The following is a 26145-nucleotide window of genomic DNA, read 5'->3' on the forward strand; positions in this document are numbered from 1 at the left end:
AAAAACTGATTGTCGTGTCGACATTGCTTTATACGTTGTACGGGATGGATCTGTGAAGCACTGGCTCCTCTGTAGCTCATGTTGCTGACTGAGTGACTTGCTGGAGGCTAGTGAATGATATTGAATTATTGGACTTGTAAAGTCTGTTTATCTCTATCACTCTCCATCCAATTTCTCCCCCTTCTCTTCCTCCCCCTGCCCCGAATGGCACAGGAAGTCCTATGAGTTTGAAGACTTGCTGCAGTCGTCGTCCGAGAATGGCCGGGTGGATTGGTACGCTCAGACCAAGCTGGCCCTCACACGCACTTTATCTGAGGAAAACGTCTATGAAGATATTCTGGGTAGGCGCTTCAAGAGGGGGATGGGGAGGGGTTGGACAACTAAAAAGACTTGGGGACCATCGATGAAAACGTGTCACAGTCCAAGGGCTCACCTAGAAGAGTGTATTTATTAGGCAAGAGCATACTGAGGTGCATCACACACAAAATATCAGCCAGCAGGAAGAAAAATATTATGTGAACGGGTGGCCATGAAATTAAAAAATTGGGTCCCACAATCCCTGGGTTTGTGTTTGTGGCACCGTGATTTATTCCACCATTCAGCGTTAGTGCAGGTGCCTGGGAATGGCTGAGATTCCATCAGCTCCATTCCCAGGAATCAGAGTAGCAGCCATGTTAGTCTGTATTCGCAAAAAGAACAGAAGTACTTGTGGCACCTTAGAGACTAACAAATTTATCTGAGCATAAGCTTTCGTGAGCTACAGCTCACTTCATCAGATGCATAATGCATAATGCATCTGATGAAGTGAGCTGTAGCTCACGAAAGCTTATGCTCAGATAAATTTGTTAGTCTCTAAGGTGCCACGAGTACTCCTTTTCTTTATTCCCAGGAATGTTAACTTATTATCCTACACTTACATACACAGTGCTTTCCAGAACATAGAGCAGAACACATCCCGTGTCCTGAAGAGCTTTGAGTCTAGCTGTCGCAGAGCTAGAGTTAAGTGAACCTCTTGGCAGAGTTTAGCTGGAGAGGAAGGAAATCAGTGCTGTTGTATCCTACAGAGGTGGGTCATGTTGTTTGGGGTGGGAGAGAGCCACAGGAACCAGCAGGGCATTGCCATTTTGATCCTAGCAAACTCTCATCGTGTTTGGTTAGAGAGGTCTCACAAAGGTTACACATCCCCTGGGGGTTTGCTACAGATGTCCTGATTTTATAGGGACAGTGCCAATTTTGGGGTCTTTTTCTTATATAGGCTCCTATTACCCCCCACTCCTTGTCCTGATTGATTTTTCACCTTTGCTGTCTGGTCACCCTAGTTACAGACAAGGTGGAGATGCCCTGTCCTTCCCCCGATCAGAAGAGATTGGCATTAGTTGTAAATTTTAAAGCTGCCTGCCTCTTTTGCAAGAGTTAGGGGGCCCTTATGTGCCCTCTTTCCCCTTTGGGGCCAAAGGACAGGGGATGCCCTAACAGCTGCTGGTCAAAGCCACTATGTAAGTGTCACCCTTCCAGCTGGAATAACAGGGATCACATTCCAGAGTTAAAGCACTGGCAAATCCCTCCATTCCTAAACAGCCACGCCTCTCTCCCCAAGGTGGCAAAGAACTCCGATGCCATGCTGAAATTCCTATTCTCCCTACCTTTTGATTGAAAAGGATAGCGGGAAGGATAATAGTTGGCAAGTGGGACACACTTGGGTTTTTGTTTCCTTTCTGTGTGCTTAGGCTCTGCCGGGCTTTGTTTGGAGTTAATGATCTTTAATTGACCCCTGCAGTCCTGGTGTGGTTGCCATGGAATCTGGAGGAGGAGAGGGCTGACAGGGATGGCTCCAGCAAAGCTACAATTTTATATTTCATAAAAGCACAGACTGGGAGACGTTATAAAGGATACACAGCTCTAGCTAGAAAACCCCACCCGTGCATGGTGAGCGGGGTTTTTGGAATGATTCAGTCTGTCATTCTGCCACAGGGTGCTAGTGATGACCCACGGATGATAATATGTACGAAACGGAGCACACACATACACACAGACACACACACATTGGAGCTGTCAGGATTAGAACTTCCCCTTTTCTATATGTCTCCCAGCGTGGATAAACAGACCCATGCTAGTGCACTAATAATAGCAATGTGAGTGGTGGCATGGGCTAGCTGCATGAGCACAAGCCCTCTGGACCTTCTAGGTCTGAGCTCAGGTGACTAGCTCTTGCCACAATGTCCACACTGCTATTTTTAGCATGCTAGCTCGAGCAGAGCTAATGCGTGTCTGTCTAGCCAGGCTGGGAGGCATACTTAGATTGTCTCCCACCATGGCTCTCCTGTCTTGCTCAGCATTATTTATGCAAAGCACTGGAATTCAGTGTAGGACGGACAAGAGGCAGGGTTTGCAGGTAGTAGTGGGGGAAACCTGGCTGCCTCCCAGACCAATTCAGATCAGACACAGGGCCAAAGTTTCTGCAAACAGCGCTGGCAGCAGGAGGACAGCTGCACTGTCCCCTTGTCCTGAGTTCCCTTCTCACTGCTCCTGTCTCTCCAGTGTGTTAAATACTGATCCGATAATTACAAGTGGAATAATTCACATCCTTGAAAAACCTACACCTAAAATAAGTTCTCTAGTTCCGGGGCAGTGTGTGGTTCTAGAACATTTGCATGCAGCTTTCTTTGACAGACAAGAGTACTTTTACCTCCCTCACCTTGGTGAGTCCAGACAGTGGGTCACTCATAGACTCATGGAGTATCATAGGAGAAGAGGTTGAAAAGGTCTTGTGGTGTTGTGTCCTTGTCTGATGACTTCAGCTGCGTTCCCCCCTCCCCATTGACCTCTGGCAGGGCAGGCTGTTGCATAGCCAAACAGGAAATACAAACCATATACAAAAAAAGAAAAGGAGGACTTGTGGCACCTTAGAGACTAACAAATTTATTTGAGCATAAGCTTTTGTGAGCTACAGCTCACTTCATCAGATACATGAACCATATACAGGATCCAAAGCTAAGCTGCAGTGCCTGCCCCAGCATTACTGACCTCCTATTTTCATTCTCAGCTAGGTGTGTACAAGAATGCGAGAAAGAAGGTTGCTTTGAACTAATGGCTCTCCGTTGTGGTGCCATGACGGGATGCATAAGGAAAGGGAAGGCTCATAATAAATTGCCTGCCCATTCAGACACTTGGGCCTACATTTTCCATCACTGATTTTAAGTACCCAGACTGAGACACCGAAGGCCTGATCTCTCAGAGGCGCTGAGTATCTTCAGCTCGCTTTCAAGTTACCTGGAGTTGTGAGTGCTCGGCATTTCTGAAAAATCAGGCACTAGCTGTCTCAAGGTGGGCACCTACAAATCAAGGCACCCCAAATTAGCAGCATGAGGCTTATGCACCACTTAAACCCACTTAAACGATATTTGGAAGGCTTACGTGGGACTTAGATGGAGCACAAACCTTTAATTCAGAGAGAACCGGGAATCAGAAGAATGAAGAAAAAGGATATTAAGGGCCATGGTGTATGAAAACCTTATGACTTCTCCATTGACAGGGAAATGGACTGGAGGACTTAATGGGTCTTTTCCATCTCTAACTTCTGTGACATAATTCTATGGCTAGACACATCCTCGTCAGGATTTGGATGCAATCCAGTAAGCAGCTGGACTCCCAGAGCTGGAGAGAGGGAAAGGATGGCAAGAACTTTTGAGAACAGTTTTTTTTTTTAACCACCAGATGTGGGGGGTGGGAGAAAGAAAGCCACAGGATCCCAGCAGAGATTTTGTGGGACTCCTCCAGGATTTTCTGCGTTTCTTACCTATAACGTGTGGCTCTTTGCTGCAGATCCGCCATCGAAGGAAAACCCCTATGAAGACATTGAGTTGAACAGCCGCTGCCTGGGGAAGAAATGTGTCCTGACTTTCCCAGCATCCCCCACCTCCTCTGTACCTGGCACACCCACGAAGGTATCCTAGTTCAACCAGCATGACTTGTGTCCAGTTCCCAAAAGGCTTTGGGTGGAATCCTCCTCTCATTGAGGCCAGTGAAGTTTTACTATTGATTTTAATGGGGCCAGGATTTCACCTTTTAGGTTTTAGCTACTGTTGAGGGGAGGTGCAATAGCGAGAATAGAGAGCCACGGGCACAAGAATTCCCATGTTCACCCTTTGGTACAGTTTCTTGTTTTCATTTTTCTCACATTGGGGTTAACTCCTAAACAGTATACCAGGAGCATGCATCTGGAACTCACTCAATAATCCGTCATAAGATGTAAGGGTTTGTAATTGTCAGGGCTACATTAAGATTTTATGCGAGAAGGGTGTGATACCAGACATCATGTTTTGTTTTGGACAAAATCCTGTTTTGATCCATTTTCTCTGTAAATATGTGTTCCCAGTGAAGCCTCCCCATCATGCAAGCAGTTCTGGGGAGAGCAAACAGATCACAAAAGGAAGAGCAGCTGTTTGATCTTAACCAAGATGGTAACTCATATATGGACAGACATGCTAAGGGCTGTGGTAGTGCAGTGGGCTCGTGTTGGCCTTTCACCTCTGGAAACCTGGAGTCAGATTTTTACTAGATTCCAAGGGAAAAAGAGTTGTGCTCTGATCTAGTCTCTACACGTGTCCAGCACAGAACTGATTATAGACCTCCGTTGCAAAATTTGGATCCAGGGCTGAATTCTCCTGAGGTTCAGGGGTGTTTGCATTTGGGGTGTTGGTTTGGGCCCATGGCTACAGAGGATCCACACCAGATGGCAGTCTCCGTTTCAGTCTAGTGGAACCCCAGAACTGGAGAGCAGGGTGGGGTTCCGGTTTAGAGTTGAGGACCATTGGCAGAGCTACGAGGAGGAAGTTTTACCCATACTGGGCTGCTTTGTATTTTGCTCAGCCGTGCGCTTTTAGCCCCACAATTTTGTGAGTGCTACATTCACTCACAATATTTAAATACAGGGAAAGGCCATTTACTGCTGCAGTGTAAGGTAGCCTCCTCCTCTTTAAAGTGGCACTGGAATGCTCCGCCAGTCAAGGCCCAGCAATCTGATCGGTATCCATGGGCAATATGTAATCCATTTTTGCAGCTGTTAAGAATTGTGAAGTGAAGCATCTATTGCCCCCTCCATTAGGAAGGTCCTGTTGGATTTCTGTTGATAAGTTTGGTTAAAGGTAGCAACCAACTCCCTGTGGTTTCACTGGGAGGTGCTTACTAAAATTCCTTGCTAGGTAACACAGCCTTAACAAGTGCACCCTTGAGGTCCTACTTTCTTGGGGACTCCCCCATCTCATGCAAGCGCTGCAACTCTCAGTCTGGCGCTGTCTTTCTCTTTAGAATGAGACCAGAGGAGGAGGTAAATATATTGTCTGAGCCCCTTTCTTTACGCTTGTGATCCAGCGAAGGGCATCCGGGCTGTCTGCCTCCTGTGTCTTTCCAGTTGCTACTTGTTCTACCCTTAGACCAGGGGTTCTCACAACACATTTTTTGGTGGTGTCAGAGTGCAGCCACGAACTCTTGCTGGTGGCTGCTCTGACAATTTTTCCTAAAATACTTAATTAACTTTAGGAAAAACAAATAAACATATATACATCCAAATCATTGTAATTTATTTATGTAGGGTGGTGGGGTTTTTTTGCAGACTCAATCATAAAAATAATGTACAGTTGTCTCTATTTTTTATTGGATCTAAACAGAATAGAAACACAAATAAGGTGCTTTGCACATTCTTGTTTGTTTTTGTTGTTTGGCTTTTTGGTTGCTTTTTTAAAAAGACTTGATAGCTAGTAAGTCTGCTGCTGCGAAAAGTAATATTTGTATGTTTGTTAATATCATTTTTCACAGCATCCCAGCTAGCTAGTCAGTCTGTTGTGAAAAGTGATATTAACGAACATCCAAATATCAATTTTCACAACAGACTTACTCAGCCCTGGCAAGCCAGAAGCCCTGGATGGGGAGAGAGACAGCAGGGTCCAGGAACGATGTGGGGAAGGATGGGTGACCGGTGAGGCAGCGGGGGCCAGGGGTGATGCAGGGTGTGTGTGTGTGAGCCGAGGGCCGGCACCTCCGCCGCATGGACGGAGTCCAGAGCCAGAACCCAAAGACCCATGACCGGATCCTGCCGCCCTCCACCCCAGGGCTGAAGCCAAAACTCACTGCCCCAGCAAGGTGGGGAACTCATTGGTTGCCTGCTCCTCTGGCATTTGTGGCTCCAGCTGGTGGCCCTGGGGGAGGCTCCACTGCCTTGCCGCCCCATCCCCACTGTCCAAGAGGATGTCGTGGCTGCAAGAAAAGCCCCTGGTGGCTGCGGTGGCCGCATTTGAGAAACGCTGCCTTACACTGTCCAGGCTGCCTCAGGCTCAGACCATGTGACAGTAGAGGATCACACTAGTAACAAGTAATGTCGACAGCGGGGGTATAAACTCAATTTTCCTTACCAATGGGCCTCGCCATGCTATCCAAGCTGCAGAAATTGTTATTAGGGCTGATTTAAATTTTTTCAAAATGTTGACACCTTTCCCTCCCTCCCCAAAATATTTCTGTTTTTCAACCAGCTTCTAGAGTGATTGAGATTTTTAGAAAATGTGAAATTGCAATGAAATGTTCTTATGAAAATGTGTCTGCATTTTTTGATCAGCTCCCTAACCCCCAGAGATAAACTGCAGCGTGGATGTATAGCTAATCTCTTCATCACAGGTATTTGGGATGGAATTCACGCTTGTGCAGAGGGCACATACAAGGACCCACCCACCTCTTAAGTCGCACTCAAGCTCTCAAAATGGGACTGAACTATTGCATAGGCCTTGTGCTGGCCCTCTGCATGGGGATGAATTTCATCCTTATGGAGCCCCTGTCAAGGTAGTATCTAGGAGCTGAAATAACACAGTTATACTGCTACATGGTTCTTAACACAAAACATTGCTGTCAGTGTTGGTCAGGAGAAATGTGCTCTTAACATGCTGTGTGGTAGCCAGCATAGTTTCAACTATAGCATGAACCTTACTGGACCCAAATCGTGGTAGAGCCCTGCCCCTTCCCATTCCCCCAACCCAGAACTGACTAGGAGTGTCTGAGAGGCTCCCCACCCTGAAGACCCATCATAAATAAATTGAATCATTGGGTTGATGGAAGAAGCAGTGGAGACCAGTCTCCAAAGGAGAAGCTTCTTCACCCTCTTGGAAGCCGTGAAAAGGGAGACGGCTCATTCTTGCCCCCAGTTCCTCCCTCCCTGGAAGGTGTTCCATTCCTGGGAGAGGAGGGCAGAGTAAGCTCTTCAGGACAGAGATTGTCTCTGTGGGTGTACAGCACCCAACACAATGAAGGACTGATCCTGCTCTGGTCCTCTGGGTGCTGCTGTACTATAAAGAAGGAGAATGCAATAGAAGTTGTAACCGAGCGTCATTGCACTGAAAAGCAGCTTGCTCGGATTTAACCAGAGAGCTGAATTTGAAATCCATTTGAATTGACTGACCATTAGCTTGTTATCTAAACAGCACTGGCCTAACTCTGTGCCTGTTGAATCAATGGCAGAACTCCCATTGACTTCAAACGGGAACAGAATTAGGCCAACGCTGAGTGCGTTTGAAAATCCCGCTATCACAGGAGTGAGTTGAACTTTGACCCCCTTAAAGGTCCAAGCTCACCCTGTGACATACCAACAGGAGAAATTGTAGGCACTGGCCAACTCTGACAATGTAAAAGTAAGCTGCACCTTCATACCCACACATAGGTTCCTCTAGTTTTGCTAAATAGAAAAGTTACAAATAGTGGAGGGATCATAACTGATGAGGAGAGAATCCTCCATGACTTCCCTCTGTATTCTCTCCTCTACCTCCTCTTCATGCTTCCCCCAAAGTGTCATTTCACAATGGCCCTATCTCTCTGGATCTTCTCCCAGCATAGTCCAGGAGTTGATCCCTAGGATATATGAGGCACTCCCTCCCCCTGAGTATGCTGCTTTGGCACTACTCCCAGCTCCTTTGGTCTGGGGAATTTAGAATCTGAACATTGATACTGTAATATACCAGCCTTCTGGGCTGCCACTGGACTTAACCAACCACTTACTGATGGGGTTAGGAAGAAACTAACTTCCATTGCTGGCCATGATGGGGTTTCTTGCACCTTCCTCTGAAATATTGTCTTTAATTGTCTTGGATGGTAGTCCTGTGGAAACTGTGACAGCCATGCAAATTTCTTGGGCCTGTGAGAATCTGCTAAGCATACTGGTAAGCCGCATCTGCCTGTGTGCTAGCCATGTGCTCCAGCTCACCTAATTGAAATGAGTGCTGTCACAGTGTTTCCTTGAGAAGTATATGAGATGGAGTGCTGTGTTAATTTATTTCCTCTCCTCCATTCTGTCTCCCTCCCCAGTTGCTTTCCAAACCCATTTTCTTTCGACAAAACTCAGAGCGGCGGAGTTTCAAACTGCTGGACATACGGAAACTGAGCCGTGACGGTACTGGGTCCCCTTCCAAAATCAGCCCTCCCTCTACCCCCAGCAGCCCAGATGATACATTCTTCTCCCTGGGAGATGCTCAGAATGGCAAGAGGAGAAGGAAGATTCCCAAGGTAACTTCAGGGATTTTTTCCCCACTTATCCTGGCTTCTCATGTGTTGTTACATTGATAAGGACGATTTTTTTGTGCAATTTCCAATGTCATGCCCATAACATTTAGGAAGAGTTCTGGGCTATGACTTGATTTCCATTAACCTTTCACAGTTAGTACTAAACATTTTTTACATCCCACCCACCCTTTTTCTCATGGGAAAAGGGGTCCAAAGATCTCTGCAAGGTCTAAAGCAGTGGTTCTCAACCAGGTTCTCAACCAGAAGTACATGTATCCCTGGGGGTACACAGAGGTCTTCCAGGGGGTACATCAATTCCTGTAGATATTGGTCTCTTTTTACAACAGGTACATAAAAAGCACGAGTGAAGTCAGTACAAACTAAAATTTCATACAGACAATGACTTTATACTGCTTTATATACTATGGAAGTACAATATTTATATTCCAATTGATTTATTTTATAATTATGTGGTAAAAATTAGAAAGAAAGCAATTTTTCCATAATAGTGTGGTGTGACACTTTTGTGTTTTTATGTCTGATTTTGTAAACAAGTAGTTAAGTGTCATGAAACTTGAGGTACACAAGACAAATCAGACTCCTGAAAGGAGTACAGTAGTCTGGAAAGGTTGAGAGCCACTGGTCTAAAGAATGTATTTTTTCTCTCTGACATGTCCCACACTACTGTGAGGGATAAAACAAGTAAAAAAAAAATTCAGAATTAGAAATTTCAACTAGATTTTTTTTAGTGAAATTCAAATGATGATAGAAAATTGACGAATTTTTTGCAAAGATTACATCTTGGTTTCTAGCCATGTTTAGTGAAGGACATGGAGAGCAGTGGATCCCATGAAGGGCCACGTGTCCAATAGTTGTTACTTGGTGATAATACATATTTTCTTTCAAGATATTATTCAACCACTAGATGTCTCAATGTGCTGTAAGAGTTCCAAGCAGGGGTGTGATCCCACATAAACAAAGGAGACAAAGCTGGAACTCAAGCTGTGTAGAATCCTTTGTTTGTCTGTAGTTATTGGTGTTTTCTTTAACAACACTTCCTGTTTAAGATTGACTGTGATTTCACATATCATGACACTATTTTAGATTTAGATCAGGGAGTAGTTGAGTTCAATTCAATTGAGGCTGTGGATCACATATTGAATGCTTTCAAAACATGGTTATTTTTCCTGCTCTTAGCAAGGCTCTGGCAAAGGTTAGCAGTGCTAGGCTGTAACTGTGTCTCTGAGCAGACAGTTTTCCTTTGGGAAAATGTGTGCTTGTGTGTATTTATGTCTTCTCATCCATACAAATCTAATTTTGCATGCCTGTGTTGTACACATTGGGTCTTCACAATGTTTGTGTTCATGCCTAAAAAGAGATGCAGATTTTTCCCATGTGCCTGCTTAGTGTGCTTGTGTGTGTGTGTGTGTGTGTGTGTGTGTGTTTGTGAGAGAGAGAGAGAGAGAGCATTCACATTTCAGGATGTGCGTGTGTGTACACAAGTTCACATCAAGTGCCATGGATGGGGAAGTTAAGGGGTGTGAACTTATTGGTGAGTGTAGTGTTATGTGCCTAGGAATAAGATTTACTATGTACTTGATGTTGGTACCAACATGAGAACCAGGACAGACAGCTCGAGATGTGAAATAAATGATCTATCCTAAAGGCTTTTGTTTAAAGCATTTCTGACCAAATTTGTACTAAGTCAGTAAGTCCAGCATCTCTTTATCATTGTCGATTACATGATGGTTGTTCTCCAAGGTCACTCATAGGTGTATATGTACAAGTGTAGTAACAAAACCAAACTATTAACATAAAGCGTTTCTGCTTCTTGTGGCCCCTTCTTTTGCCTCCCCCAAGATCCCACCTGCACTATATGTTGTGTCATGTTAGGCATCCATTTCATATTTAAAAATGTCAATAATTGAGCTGTGCCGCTGGGATGGATGGGATGGGATTTGTTTGAAATTGTTTTTTAAAACTCTCTGAGCTGGATCTTAAGGTCTACCTGCGTGTAAGTTGCATTCTGCCACCTTGTTGCCATCCCACACCCAGGGAATGCTTTGGGCCAAGGTAGATCAGCCTCAGGTGCTCTGTACACCCTAGGAGCCACTGGTGTTAGATGACAACAAGCTCTGATCATGCCCCATTCATTCTACTCCCAGGACACCAACTGGACCAACTGATTTACAGGAGCCACCTGGCCTTGAACTGGCTATACTGACTTCAAACCATCTGGGGATGTCCCTACACAAGGGGAACCCGCATTTGCCCTGTGAGGGTCATTCTCTGCCTGCAGTGTAAAGAGGGATGATGGGCTGACCCCTTGAATCTACAGCCCTGACTAGTCTACAAAAGGGACTGTACTAAAAGACTTTTTTTAAAAGCTCATTTTAACAGTGGCTTCAGTTAGCACTGATTTCCCCCCATGTGGAAAATGTATAAAGCGTCTGTCATAAATATAAAGGGAAGGATAACCACCTTTCTGTATACAGTGCTATAAAATCCCTCCTGGCCGGAGGCAAAACGCTTTCACCTGTAAAGGGTTAAGAAGCTAAGATAACCTCACTGGCACCTGACCCAAAATGGCCAATGAGAGGACAAGATACTTTCAAATCTGGAGGAGGGGGGGAACAAAGGGTTCTGTCTGTCTGTGTGATGCTTTTGCTGGGAACAGATCAGAAATGCAAGCCTTCCAACTCCTGTTAAGTTAGTAAGTAATCTAGCTAGAAAATGCATTAGAGTTTCTTTTGTTTAATGGCTGGTAAAATAAGCTGTGCTGGAGGGAATGTATATTCCTGTTTTTGTGCCTTTTTGTAACTTAAGGTTTTGCCTAGAGGGATTCTCTATGTTTTGAATCTGATTACCCTGTAAGGTATTTACCATCCTGATTTTACAGAGGTGATTCTTTTACCTTTTCTTTAATTAAAATTCTTCTTTTAAGAACCTGATTGATTTTTCATTGTTCTTAAGAGCCAAGGGTTTGGGTCTGTGTTCACCTGTACCAGTTGGTGAGGATTATTATCAAGCCTTCCCCAGGAAAGGGAGTGTAGGGCTTGGGGGATATTTGGGTGGAAGATGTCTCCAAGTGGTCTCTTTCCCTGTTCTTTGTTTAAAACGCTTGGTGGTGGCAGCATACTGTTCAAGGACAAGGCAAAGTTTGTACCTTGGGGAAGTTTTTAACCTAAGCTGGTAAGAATAAGCTTAGGAGGTCTTTCATGCAGGTCCCCACATCTGTACCTTAGAGTTCAGAGTAGGGAAGGAACCTTAACAGTGTCTAAAGCATTTTTTTGAATAAGGTTCTCAGTAACCTAAGTAGGTTTTCAAATCCTCAGTAGGTCTCTAACATGCTTTCTGTAAGAGGTGTTGAGAACAGTTTAACCGTAATCTTTACTGGTGATCTGTTGTTCTCAAATCCACTGGAGTGGGGAGGGCTGGTCCAGGGGATGGCCCAGGGGGACTCATAGTCAACAAAGGGTAGACAGGGTCACAGTGTTTATGGTACCTATAGGGTCTAGTAGTGGGAAGGCTGTTGACCAGTATTAGGAAACTGAAAATTCCCTCCGGAACAATAACATTTTCATCTCCCTTATTGGGGAAAGGGCACTAACCCTGTTTTCTGTCTCCTGCTTGCTGAGCAGCTGGTATTGAAAATCAATGCCATTTATGAGGCCCGAAGGGGAAAGAAACGCGTCAAGAGGCTGTCCCAGTCTACAGAGAGCAATTCAGGGAAAGGTAAATGAACATGGACCAAAGTATGTTGCTGCTGAATCTTTCTGAGAGTTTCTGCCTGGCTTGAATTTTTTACTGTGATGTACAGTGTGTTTTCTAATACTTTGTCTGGTTCAGTGTAAAAAGACTGGCTGGGGCTTCCTTTATGAATAGGGTCCTACTAAATTCATGGTCCATTTTGGTCAATTTAACGATCATAGGAATTTAAAAATCATAAATTTTATGATTCCAGCTATTTAAATCTGAAATTTCATGGTGTTGTAATTGTAGGGGTCTTGACCCAAAAAGGAGTTGTAGTGGGGGGGGTCGCAAGGTTATTGCAGTGGGGGTTGTGGTACTGCTACCCTTACTTCTGTGCTGGCTCTGCCTTCAGAGCTGGGCAGCTGGAGAGCGGTGGCTGCTGGCCGGGATCCCAGCTCTGAAGGCAGAGCCACCGCCAGCAGCAGCACAGAAGTAAGGGTGGCCTGGTGTGGTATTAGCCCCCTTACTTCTGCACCGCTGCTGGCGGGGTGCTGCCTTTAGAGTTGGTCACTCGGCCAGCAGCCGCCACTCTCTGGCTGCCCAGCTCTGAAGGCAGCGCAAAATTAAAGGTGGCAATACCGTGATCCCCCCCTAAAATAACCTTGCAACCCCCCTGAAAGTCCTTTTTGGGTCAGGACCCCCAATTTGAGAAATGCTGGTCTCCTCCATGAAATCTGTGTAGTATAGGGTAAAAGCCCACAAAAGACCAGATTTCACGGGGGGGAGACCAAATTTCACAGTCCCTGACACGTTTTTCATGGCCGTGAATTTGGTAGGGCCCTTTTCATGAAGCTAAAGGCTAGTCCACTATCTAAGGCTATGTCTACACTGCACACCCTACAGTGGCACAGCTGTGCCAATACAGCAGTGCCACTGTAAGGTCTCCTGTGTAGCCACTGTTTGTTGACAGGAGAGAGCTCTCCTGCCAACAAAATAAAACCAGCCCCAACAAGGGGCAGCAGCTTTGTCGGCGGGAGAGCATCTCCTGCCAACATAGCGCTAGCCACACCGGCACTTTTTGTCGGTAAAACTTTTGTCAGCCGGGAGGGTGTTTTTTTCACACCCCGACTGACAACATTTTACTGACGAAAAGGTAGTGTAGACATAGCCTAGGAGCTCTTACTGTAAGGACATTTCCCCCGACTCAGTTTTATTCCATTATTCCTAATGGTAACCTCGTGGGTTGCACTGAACAATTCCTCCCCTTCTTGGTGTTTCTTTCTCACAGATGCTTGTAGATGTTTGTCATGATATATATAAAAGCTTGTGTTTCGGGTTTTAAAACAATCTCTTTTAGGGATTAGGAAGAGACCTTAATGGGGGCAGATTACTCCACATTGACCTGCTCTGGGGGTTTCTTGCACCTTCCTCTAATGCATCTGGTTCTGGACACTGTCTGAGGCAAAATACTGGACTAGACAGACCATGCGTCTGATCCAGAATGGCAATTAACTGTGTTCCCCCGTCCCTCAAGTTATTGTGTAGCAAGAGAAGCATGTTAGATCCAAATTTTGCGCTTGGTTACATCCATACAACCAACTGAATGTCCATTGAAAATTTCTGGATTTTTCCATTCACTCTGTACACATAATCGCTTTTGTTGCTCTTTTCTGAATGCCCTCTAATGGACAGGAAGGTATCAAGAATGGTGAGCTAAGGCTCCATTGTCATGGGCACCCCTGGGAAGAAAGAGCCCTTGTGTGCAATACATTCTGCCTCCTTAAGTGGTTAAGCCTGGTTTTATTCTGCCATCCATAAGAAGTGCACTGTTTTTAGACAGTCTTTATTTCATGTTTCCCGGTAGTTACAGATGAGAACAGTGAATCGGACAGTGACACCGAAGAGAAACTGAAAGGTAAGAAAAGTTTGCCCTGCCCACACACATGGGAGATGGTTACTCACAAACTCGCACTTGATTTCCAGGGGTATATTAGCTCTTTCCTCTTCTCTTTGAGGCACTTAGAGAAGAGACTCATTTCTACTCAGAAAAGAGAGAAGTCAAAGGCCACAGAACCGCAGGAGAAGCTTAGTTTGAGACACATGAAAGCCTGAAACAAACCGAGAGCCCGTTCCAACTCCCACAGAAGTCAATGGGAGTTTCTAAACTGACTGTCATGGGAGTTGGCTTGGACACTGAGGCAGTTCAGAAGAGGTTTCAATAAGTAAAGGGTCACAAATGTGTGAAGAAGGCTGCCAGAGGCAGCACTGCAATGTGACAGCATAAGCACAGTCCAAAGGGCATATTGCACAATCACTTGAGGAGCAAACTATTGCAGCGTAGGAACTCTAGATAGCTCAATAGAGAGATTGAGCTGCACTACATGCTCTGCTGTGAAACTCCTGTGTGTCTACGTGAGGCTGTTTGCTCAGCCCCAGAGGAACTATGTGTTGTATCAGCCTCCACGGGATTCCTCCAGAATCTCCTTGAATTCCCTGCCCTGGTTATCACTCCAGCACTGTACTAGTGAGACTGTGATTATGTTTGGATTTATAGCCGTAATTAGAAACCAGCCGAAACTGGCATTTGAAATCTAAGCTCCTCCAACTATAAGGGTTTTCAGATTCCTGTGCAGAGATACAACCTAGCCCTGTGGTTTGGGGAACAGGTCAGATCCTGGTGCAGGGCAGGGGTACGCAGGTGGCATTCCTGCTCTGTTTCTCACACAATGCACTAGTACTGGAGATGACCTAACTTTAACCCTTTTGGGGGTTGCCTTAATAGAAAAATTAAAACAAAGATAAACGTCACCCTGAGCATCCTCCTGAATTTAGCTGTTAGCAGGGTTTTTCCCTGCAGCATCCTTGTTTCCCTGACTCAACTTACCTCTGCGTCAGAAGGTATGTCTACACTGCAATTAGATACCTGCTGCTGGCCCTTGTCAGCTGACTTGGGCTCGCAGGGATTGGGCTAAGGGACTTTTAAACTGAGGTGTAGATGTTCACGCTCGGTCTGCAGTCCTCCCACCTTGCAGGGTCCTAGAGCCCAGGCTCCAGCCTGATCCCAAGCGTCTATGCCACCGTTAAACAGCCCCTTAGCCCAAGCCCCACAAGTCCAAGTCAGCTGGCATGGGCCCAATGTGGGTTTTTAATTACAGTGCAGACATGCCCTGAGAGACACTCAGTGAACTTCATAGAGCTCTTTTCTGTTCCTGGACTGGAGTTAATATGAACTGTCTGGTCTGGCTGCCAGGGTGAATCAGCTCAATAGGCCTGTATCTCTGTGCAGGGTCCTAGCACCTGACCGCTTATCACAGGCCAGTTACCCACTTTGCAGTTAGCTGAAATCTAGTGAGGACAGCTCATGAGACTTTTGTTTGAACCTGAATTAGAGCCCTGATTGGGCCTCAAACCTACATTTAATCCAGATCAGCGTCCAAACACCACCTCTTTGGCCCATATGTTCCAAGTCAATATGGGAACAATTCTACTGAAATGCTATATAGCCATTGCCCAATCACTACACCAAAATCTTCCAGTAAAAAACGTTCGTGTGTTACCACTGTATCACGGTGCTAGAGTGGTAAAAACTACACTAGCTCTGTGTTACCATGTGTTCACGTTCTGAAAAAGATTGTAATTCTACGCATGAGTGGACATTCCATGTGTTCAACAAGAGCAAATTTTGGGACTTTCTTCTCCTTTTTCCAACAGTTCTTTCTTCCATTGCTAGTTTGCTTTTCCTATTCATGGAAAGTGCATATCTTTGGAGATGGAATCTGCCTGTTTTAAGAATCCAGAAGGGAGGCTTTTGCTCTCCCATGAGTAGGAGCCGGTTAGTGCTGCTGCAGGGAAAGGCTCCAGCACTGGGAAGCTGGTAGAGCCTTTTCCTACTGACGGAGTCTTTAGCTGCGGCAAGGAAAGGCTCTGGAAGGGGGCAGGCAGCAGCCTTTCCCCACTGCCTTCCCCCTGCCAGATTCTTTCCCCAGCAACTGGGAGGCAGTGGGGCACTATGCTGCTAAAAATACAGTAACTCCTCACTTAACGTTGTAGTTATGTTTCTGAAAAATGCAACTTCAAGTGAAACGATGTTAAACGAATCCAATTTTCCCCATAAGATTTAATGTAAATGCGGGGGGTTAGGTTCCAAGCAAATGTTTTGGGGGCAGACAAAAGGCATTATATACTGTACTGTACTGTGATGGGGAGGTACCCCTGGCTTACCCCACACAGGCACAGCCTGCTGCAGGCAAGGACGCTAGGAAGCACCTTGCACAGCAGCAGCGGCAGCTTCCCCCCAGAAGAACAGGCGCCGACTTTGCTGGGGGAGGCTCCAGGCCTACCTCTTCCCATCACAGTTCCACTCCAGGCCCACCTCTTCCCATCCCCACTCCACCTCCTCTCTGGAGCCCGACGCATCCCCACTCCTCCCCCTCCCTCCCAAAAAGTCCTAAGCGCCGCCAAACAGCTGTTTGGCAGTGGGGGAAGCGCTGGGAGGGAGGGGAAGGAGGCGGAGAAGAGGAACTTGTGCAATGCTCCCTTGTAAAGTCGCTGCTCTTCCACAGAATCGTACAAGCAATGGACAGAGGAGGCAGCCAAACGACGTTATAAAGGAGCATTGCACAACTTTAAACGAGCATGTTCTCTAATGGAGCAGCGACATAACTTCGAAACAACGTTAAGCGGGAGGACGTCACGTGAGGAGTTACTGTAGCAGTGTAGATGGGGAGGCACTGCTTGAGTGAGTGGAGAGGCATGTAGTGTATGTACTCACATACATACCCACAGCCTTCAGGCATGTCTGTACTGACTCCCCTAAGCTGTGGCTCACCGTTTTATTCTTCTGTTTATACCTGTGCTAGGGGGACTATGCACGTATGTACACTACATGCCGCCAGAAGAAGGGTACAGGGTACATGCATTCTTGGGGGCGGGGGTGGCATTTTCAGAAGCACTCAGCCTACTCTGCTCCTGTTGAAGACAGTAGTAAAAGTCCCATTAGCTTCAGAGGGAGCAGATTTAGGCCAGTGCTGAGTGTTTTTGAAAACCCCGGCCTTAGACAATAAAGAGCCTTAACCCCCCCACCTGTAGCCAGGCCCTGACTGGTGCAGGTGGGATGGGGATAAAAGATGATTATAAGCTATATTTCCAGTCCCCTTATAGCCTCACCAGACATTTTTTCACTTCCTGGTGTAACTTAGACGAGCCATAGGACTGCTGTCAGTTGTATTCAGCTGGAATCTATGAGCAGCACAAAGCAACCTAATGAGGGGCCAAGGATCTGGCCCAAGGCATTCATATAAGTCTTCTTGGGCAGAGCTCTTGTTTGCATTCACTTTATTTGGTGCTGATCAGTTTCCAGTACACCATCATGGATTGCCCCTGTCAACTTGGGGGCATCACTCTGCCACCCAGCAGCGCAGGGTGCCTGGCTGTGAAGTGCTCTGCAGTCTCATCTTGCAGTTTACTTTTACGGAGGGAGGGGGCACTTTTGGAGATTTACTTTGAACCTAACTATAAAACTACAGGGGAAAATGTTCGGAGGGAATCTTGTCTAGCCTCTCCCCAGTGGGTGGCTTTTCATTACTTTCCCGATTGGAGTGTTTATTGTCCCATAGTTTGTACATTGTGGTAGTCTCAGACCGCTGGTCAGTTTTGTCCTTTTCCCAGTATCTTTAGGTGAACTTGGCTCTTGTTTTAAAAAATAAAAGTAACTGGAGCTCTGATTAGCTTCAGGCATAGTATGGGCTGGCATCAGGCAACCTTTTTCACTCATCCCTCTGCCAATGCATTTCATTCCTGGCCTACAGCTTCCCCCATCACACCATTACAGCCCTGGGGCCATGACATTACTCAGCCTGTCTTCTGACCTACACTATCCCCAGCTACTCTAGTTCTGGGCTTCAAGTGCTGCCAGTGGCCTCTATCCATCAGTCACATGTGCTGGCTTTGACATGTAGATGAATGAGGACGAGGATGACCCCAGGAACTCTCTCTTTCACTTGCTACCCCATCTGGATTTCAATTTGGGTCTCCCCATCTGAAAAGCCTACCTATTAAATCATTGTGCCACCTAGACCCCATAGGTTGCAATTTGGGCACCCACCCTCTTGTCCCCTCCTCCCGTGTGCTTTTGGCCAGTGCTACACACCTGTGTTGAAACAGTGCTCAGATTACATACTGTCTAAGCCATTACAGCTTTTCCTTGGAAGCTGTATCGCACAACTTCCAAATGTTTCTGCCTTTCACTCAGCCCTTGGGAGAGGAAACACACTGCAGTCACGGTGAGCTCACAAGAGGTCATTCCAAAGCATGGTGGGAGCTCTATCCAAAGTCCAATATCAAATGACTCTCTCTCTCTCTCTCTCTCTCTCTCGCTCTTTGTAGCTCACAGCCAACGGCTGGTGCATGTTAAGTCCCGCCTGAAGCAAGCCCCGCGGTATCAAACCTTGGAGCGGGACTTGATCGAGTACCAAGAGAGGCAGCTGTTTGAGTACTTCGTCGTGGTATCGCTGCACAAGAAACAGGCTGGGGCTGCATATGTCCCTGAAGTCACCCAGCAGTTTCCATTAAAGGTTCGGTGCCTGGGCAAAAGCCTACTGGTGTAGCAGTGTTATCATTTAGGCTCTTCAGCCCCATCTGGAACCCATTGCCCTCCTGGCTAGCATGCTGCAGAACGCATGTTTAAACAGGAGACCCTCGGGGGAAGTTAGAGCTCTCATGTTAGCCCATAATGTAATGCAGGATAATCCCCTGCTGTGCCATTGTTTAATAGGACAGAGGATTTGGAGGTTGCCCTGCCCTCCATGAACTTCATGATGTTCTCGAATGCAGATGGAGCAGCTATGTGGATTCTTCACTGCCCAGGGAGAAAGTGTGTAAAAAATTCTTCCACCACTTATCTCAGTAAAAGGGAAGCAACCTGGTATTGCTAGGAGAGACCAGCGACTGTGATTCTCAGGGTGAAGAAAACTGTCATTGCAGGGAGAGCAAAGCTATTCCTAGCAGGTCTCTCTTGGCATGAGGCATGAGAAACAGGACCAAACGAAAACCCGTGGCAGTGCCTTTTCCAACATGGTGTAACAAGAGTTTGCTGTAGGCTTCATTCTGCACACATGTCCCCGCACAGATAGCCTCCTCCCTTTACTGAGCTCTTAGCTATATCACAGCAGGGAAGAGAGACCCAGCAGGGACAAACAAATGCAAAAGTAGGGTTTGGTGCGGAGTGTGTGAGGGGAATTACTTAAAAAAATCCTAAGGTCAGGTGAGCTAGTAGAGCAGCAATTTTAATATCTTCCAGGCAAAAGCTTCGTCTCTGTCATCACCTCTTCATTTATCACAGGACAAATATTTGAAGCTGTTCCATCCCCACGTGACTAATTGAAAACATGCCCTCCTTCTCTTCTCCACTAGCTTGAGCGTTCCTTCAAATTCATGCGAGAGGCAGAGGATCAGTTGAAAGCCATTCCCCAGTTTTGCTTCCCCGATGCTAAGGACTGGGCGCCCATCTACCAATTTGCCAGGTAGGCAGGCGTCTTCCTCCCCCGTGAGAACTGGGTTTGTACATATCATTCACTTAGCCATGGGAGCTATTAAGGCAAAGAGAGAGAAACCCAATGGAGGCGGAGACACTCCTGGAGAGTCCAGAAGGGAACAGAACTGAGAGCGTGAGAGGGGAAAGGTGGAGATATGAAAGGAGTAAAGTGTTCTCTGGGCGGTGGAGTGGGTGTGTGTACGGTGTGTTTCCTAATGTGACCGTTTTTTTTTCGTCTTCTTGTCTCTGTTCTCCCTACTGCAGTGAGACCTTCTCCTTTGTCCTGACTGGTGAGGATGGGAGTAGACGGTTTGGATATTGCAGAAGGCTACTGGTAACTATTCACCATTCTGTTCCCTAAAAGGGTCCGAAGGGGGAACCCTCCTCTGTTGTGCTTGTCTTGCTGGCACCAACTGAAGGTGGGGCGGGGCTTCCGCTGTTTGATTCAGCGAAGAAGCAAAAGGCACAGAAGAGGGGACTCTCCAGCTTTCTGCTTCCTCTGCTCTGTTTAAGGTCCCTCTTCAGAATCCATCCCCTCACTCCAAAATACAGCCCCTTTTCGCGTTTCTCATGGTTTCACAAGGAGAGCTTCTTCTGTTTCACCAGCCAGCCCCTGAGCGACCAGACCCCAAGCAGCCCAGAGAAAGCAGCCGCCTGCGCTCTGCCTCGGTTGAACTAACTGCCTTTTTTTGGTGTGTTTGTGTTTCTCTCTTGAAAGCCCAGTGGGAAAGGGCAGCGTCTCCCTGAGGTTTACTGCATTGTGAGCCGCCTTGGGTGCTTCAACCTCTTCTCTAAGGTGAGGGGGAAAGGAGGGACAGAACCTGCGCTGTGGGCAGCGATGAAGCTGAAAGCAAAATCAAGGCGAGACGAATGAGGTTCAGTAAAGTGGAGGGCTCGGACTTGACAGACTGGAAGACGGCACTGGGGGCGGGAACACGCACTAATTACATGAACTTTGCAAACAGACTATGAAAAAGCAAATTGCATGAAAATATGGACCAGCAAACATTGGCTTGTCCCTTTAATAAAATGACCAGAGCAAAGAAATTCCAAGATAAAGGGTGAAATCCTGGCTCCACTGAAGACAGTGGGTTTTACCATTGACTTCAGTGGAGCAAGGATTTCACCCAAGGTTTCTACTCTAGTCTCTCTTGCTCACTCCATAGTATTCTGCTACTGCATATTTGGGCTCCACACAAGCTGGGGTAAGGAGGGTATGTAAATGCTGTCGTATTTTATTCTCTGTCTCCCTCTCGCCTCCTGTTTATACATCTGTGTCTTCATGTTCTTTCTTCCAGATCTTGGACGAGGTTGAGAAAAGACGGGGGATTTCCCCTGCTTTGGTGCAGCCTCTCATGAGGAGTGTCATGGAGGCTCCTTTCCCTGCGCTGGGCCGGACCATCACAGTCAAGAACTTCCTACCAGGCTCAGGGACTGAAGTAAGGACACCACCAGAGCTGGAGGAAGATGGGATGATAGGACAGGCCAGCAAGCACCTGCTGGAATAATAAGTCAGGCCTACACCTGTAGTGCAAGGTTGTGGGAATGTGCAAATTCCTGTGAAGTGGAGGCTCAAGTTTAGAGTCAAAGGGATTGGTTCTCAGTTCCTCTGTTCCTGAGCGTGGGGCAGGTGTCTTCAAAAATCCTACATGCTCCTGGGGCTGTTCAGGGCCACTAATGGCTCTAGTCCTCTGTGGTCTGCCTCTTCCCATGACTCAGCCCTCTAGCCAGGTCACTTTAAAGTCTCCCCTTTTCTGGGATATGAGAGTCCCACTGTCCTCTGCCTTTCTAACAAGATCTTCAGCCCCAAGTCTGGGCCTTGTTGTCCTCACCCTTCTTTCAGGGCATTCCACTCTCTTTATCCCCTTCTCACGGGCCAGGATTTCTCAGGGCTCTCCTCTGGTTCCCCTAATACAAATCCCAAACTAAAGGGGTACAAAGTCAAATCAATTCCTGCCCTCCTTGGGCTTCACATTTATCCCTCTCTGCTGCTCTGATCCTCCACTGAGCACTTCCTAGAACTCTTTCCATGGTAGAGTCCAAATCCTGCCCTTCTATCAGGGCTTACCACTGGAGCCTGCTCCACTCCCAGTGGCTGTTTTATCTCTCTCCTGGCTTCTGCCAGAGCTCTCTGATTAGAAGAGGATCGCAGGGCCAACTCTCCACCCCTAGGCTTCTTCCTTGAGCCTTTTCACTCTATAGTCCCAGAGAGTGATTGCAGACTCTCTCCCTGCAGCCCCCTCCTCCTTCTTCATCGTTTTGGGTTTTGTGGCACAGCAGAGTCACTTTCTGTGTGTCTGACTGCCATGCACAGGACTTTGGAGGTAGGTTATGACTTAAAGTCTGTCACCTTTCCCAGTATTCTTAAAGAACTGCAGAATAGCTTTTTTAATTGGGCCCCCATTTTCCTTGTATTCTGGACAGGAGTGGCAAAGAAAATTTTCTTATTTATATGGAAAACTCAGAACCCTTAGTATATCTCCTTTCACTGGTACAGTTTTTACAATTCCATGAGAGATGATCCATCATTTGCTGGACCATACATGTTTCACATAGTCCATCCTTTTGTTTGTTTATTGGAAATAGATTACTGTTTCATCCACAAAGACCTGTTAACATTTTGAATAAAGCCATTTTGCTCTTAGAATCATAGAAGCGCAGGACTGGAAGGGACCTCGAGAGATCAGCTCGTCCAGTCCGCTGCACTCATGGCAGGACTGAGAATGTTCATCTCAGGGCCTTGGACTATATCAACATTTTCAACTACTGGGCATAATTCACGGAATTTTTTCCCTTTTATTTCATGTGCTCACAATTCTTGCCATTCCTTCCTTAGTTCATTTTTGATTAAGTGCTTAAATTCCAGTTTGCTTAATGGGATCTCTAGGTCAACTTGTACGGCCTTAATAGCATTTTTTGTCTCTTTGCCAGTTCATTGCCAGCTAGCCCTACATGTGCCAGGATCCATGCTCTTATTATAGTCACATACAATTGGGCCAATTCAGCTGTTAGCAGTAATATTTCATTACATATATTGTTTCTGCTGTCAGACTTGCCATTATGTAGTGTCTGCAGTCCTGATAAGGTATCAGACAGGGTGGCCATGAGAGCTGGCCGCAAAGCTAGGGCCCAAGTTAGTGCCAGCAAGACCCCTATTAGCTCAGCCAGAGATAAAGGTCATGAGTCTGATGGCTTTCTTCAGTCTGAATGTGGGCGCCCAGAAAGCTATTCCCACTCTACCTGTTCCTTCCTCTCTGGAGCCATCAGTATGCATCTGACAATAGTGTCCCCACTTATCACAGATACATTGATTTGCTATATCTTGTATATTAATCATTCTTCTCCTTTTGTTCATCATATAGTTCCATATCTATCTCAAGGAGGTGGTTCTCCAGAGATAGAGTATTTTCCCAGAGCTAGAGATTTTGGCCTCTTTTTTAAGCCTTTATTTTCACAGAGATCCTTTATCCACTTCCTTACCCTACTTACTGAGGAATTTTGAGTTTTTGTCCTACCTGCTCTCCACTTAATTCCCTAATTAATATATATTAGCTTAGTGTTATCTTCACTATTACCTAGTACTTTGGCCCTAAAGCCTAAGTCTCAGAGCTTCATTCTGAGAGTGATAGGCATTTCTCCAGCTGCTATCTGCGTTACATACAGAGGCGAGGTAATGAAAGCACTGCATGCAGTAGGCAATGCCTGTACTTGGATACAGTCTAGTTTTCTCAGATTTGTTTTCGATGCTGACCTAAAGGCCTAGCAGCCATACTCAATAATAGGTCTGATTAGCGTCCACCATTTTCTTAGTAAGTTTCTCCCTTTGCACTTATCTATAATGTTTTCAATATGGTCCTGTCCCGGGGTTCACAAGTCACTGCTAGAGGCGCCTCCTCCTGGCCGGTTTGGGGATTAGCTCTTTTGGCCTGATGCCTCTTCTTATGGTTTCTCAGCCTGTAATCTCACTCTGTCACCCTGAGGCCCTTCTCCTGCTCCTCAGCAGCCGCAGCGTCTTGTCTTCATGGCTTGCATCTCTGGCCAAGTCACAACAGTCCTCCCCTTCTGTGGTTCTATCACAGTCTTCCACAGCATCCCAGGCAGTCCTTAAGTCCACTGCCCTGGCTAAGTAACTCCCTCAGTGACGGGGATGGATAGTCCCGGATGGTCCTCAAGATCACTGCCCAGAGTGGGCCACTAATTCAGTGGCTGGTAGGGGAACCCAGGTCCACCCTCTACCCTGGGTTCCAGTCCAGGGGCCCTATCTCTGGCAGCCAAGGTCTGTACTACCCCAAACCTTCCTACATCTCTCTTGGACTACTTCGTGCGTTGCCTCTCCCAAGCTTTCATTCTCCACCCTTCTAGCCAAACCCTTTTCCTCTGGGTCTGCTAGACAAATCCTTCCTCTAGGGTCTAAATCTCTTGCTCTCCCTTGTCCCATGAAGAGTAACTGAAGCCCTCTTCCTGGCAGCACCCCCTTCTGCTACCAGCTCCCTGGTTTTATAGAAGCCCGGCCTGTTCCTGCACAGGTGAGCTTCCCTTAATTAGGGCTTTCCTCTCAGCTGAAATGTCCCCTGGTCTGTAGCCTAACAGGTTAATTGGCCCACCTGGCCTATGTTAACCCCTTCAGGGCAAGTGGAGGAAGCACACTTCATCACAGGTCCCTCCAGGTGAGCTTGTTATCAAATATCACACCTAAGAATTTGTCCTTTTTCACTATATTTATCTGTTGGTGATATATTTATATAATTTCTGAATCTTCCATGTTGTGCAGATCATTCATTTAGTTTTGTCAGTGGAGAGCTTGAAGCCCCACCTATTTCCCTGTTCTTTACTCCCACAAAGTGCATCGCTGATTCCTTTGGAGTCCCAGGTTTCTGCTTGTGGTCCATATGGCCTGGTCATCAGCAAATCATCTGATGTCTATTCCTGCACTCGTTTCCTTTGGAAGGTCATTTATCATGATGTTAAAAAGGGCTGGGCTAATGACAGTCCCCTGTAGAGTTCAATATGTAATGGAATATACAGTGGAAAAGGCTTTCCCTACCCGGACCCATGTAGTTCTTTGGGTAGGAGATCCCTTGTCCATTTGTATATTCTTCCTACAGTACCCAGATGGTTGCCACTTTATATAATAGTTTCTCTCTCTGTAACACATTGCAGGTTTTTTCTGTGTCCAGGAAGGTTACTATCATGTATTCTTTCGGTTTTTGTGCTTCTGTGTCTATCGGTGTCAGTTGCACCCCGGCCATCTGAACCCACATTATGTTCCCTCTGTGAGCCTATTTCCTTTTGAGTGTGCTAGTCATCTCTCCATCCCCAGTCTTTCCTGGTTTTGGCGAACCATGCTGTGAGAGCAATGGGTCTGTATGCCTCAGGCCTAGAGTGCCTCTTGCCAGGGTTCCTCACTGAGGCAATAAGCTCATGCTTCCAGTCCCTAGATATTTCCCCTTTTCTCCATATGCTATTCTGACATTTTAGTATTACACTCAGGCTTTCATTGCCTAGGTATTGGAGCAGTTCAAAGCTTACTAGCCCCCTTCTGCTTCCTCTCTTTATGTGAGCCAGCCTGTTCCTGCCCAGCCCTGGGCTTCATGATCAGTTAAGCCTGGCTCTCCCTCCAGGTGTAGCCTGCTATGTTAATTGGCCACTCAGGCACACATTAACCCATTCAGCGTTGTGTGGGAGTGAGCCTTGCTTGGGCCTGAGAGTAAATTTAAGTGGCCTCAGGGTCTCTGGGAAACCCATATAGAATATCTGTAGTGGAGCACGCCCAGCCACACCCTCAGTCTGCCGCCTACACCAGAGAGCTTCACTGCACAGGGGTTATTCTTAGGGGGCTGTTTCTGCCCACTTTAAGGCCCTTTAAGCTGCCACAACAGCACATAGGGGCCTTTGCATACCTGAGAACCAGGTCCAAAGTCGAGGGTGGGTCATGTGACGTGCTGTGGAAGAATAGGCCAGGTGCTTTGAAGCTGGTTACACAGGAGGAAAGATGGTCTCGTGGTTACAGAACTGGCCTGGGACATGGGTGACCTGGCTTGAATTCCCTGCTTTCACAGACTTCCTGTGTGACTTGGGCAAGTCACTTTGTGCCTCAGTTCCCGCTCTGTAACATGGGGGTGATAATACTGCCCTATCTCACAGGGGTGTTCTGAGGAGAAATACACTAATGGCAGTGAAGTGCTATGGTGAGGACTGTATACGTAGATAGAAGCAAAGAAAGTAGTCTGTGTTGTAATTGATACCAGAGAGGACAGTCTACAAGTTAGACCTTGCTCCCCTCTCCTTCCCGTCCAGATTCTCATAGTGAAAGTGATCCTGGCTGTTTGAACTGGCTGAAGAATTAGAAACATCCCCTGCCTCCATCCTTCTCCCTGTGCCCTACA

At 46.6% G+C, this 26145-nt stretch overlaps 1 protein-coding gene across 2 annotated transcripts in view; it reads left to right on the forward strand.

Moving 5' to 3' along the window:
- Positions 1–26145, forward strand: part of DENND2A (DENN domain containing 2A) — a 79708-nt gene that overhangs the window by 37243 nt on the left and 16320 nt on the right. For both annotated transcript variants that reach the window (XM_074940114.1, XM_074940123.1), the window contains exons 4-13: positions 214–341; positions 3823–3944; positions 8341–8538; positions 12177–12270; positions 14093–14143; positions 18613–18800; positions 19639–19748; positions 20024–20093; positions 20478–20555; positions 21058–21198. In XM_074940114.1, the coding sequence (XP_074796215.1) occupies positions 214–341; positions 3823–3944; positions 8341–8538; positions 12177–12270; positions 14093–14143; positions 18613–18800; positions 19639–19748; positions 20024–20093; positions 20478–20555; positions 21058–21198 (1180 nt within the window). The remainder of the gene's footprint in view (positions 1–213; positions 342–3822; positions 3945–8340; positions 8539–12176; positions 12271–14092; positions 14144–18612; positions 18801–19638; positions 19749–20023; positions 20094–20477; positions 20556–21057; positions 21199–26145) is intronic.

The sequence above is a fragment of the Natator depressus genome, chromosome 1 (genome assembly GCF_965152275.1).
Source record: "Natator depressus isolate rNatDep1 chromosome 1, rNatDep2.hap1, whole genome shotgun sequence".
In the NCBI taxonomy this organism is placed as follows: Eukaryota; Metazoa; Chordata; order Testudines; family Cheloniidae; genus Natator; species Natator depressus.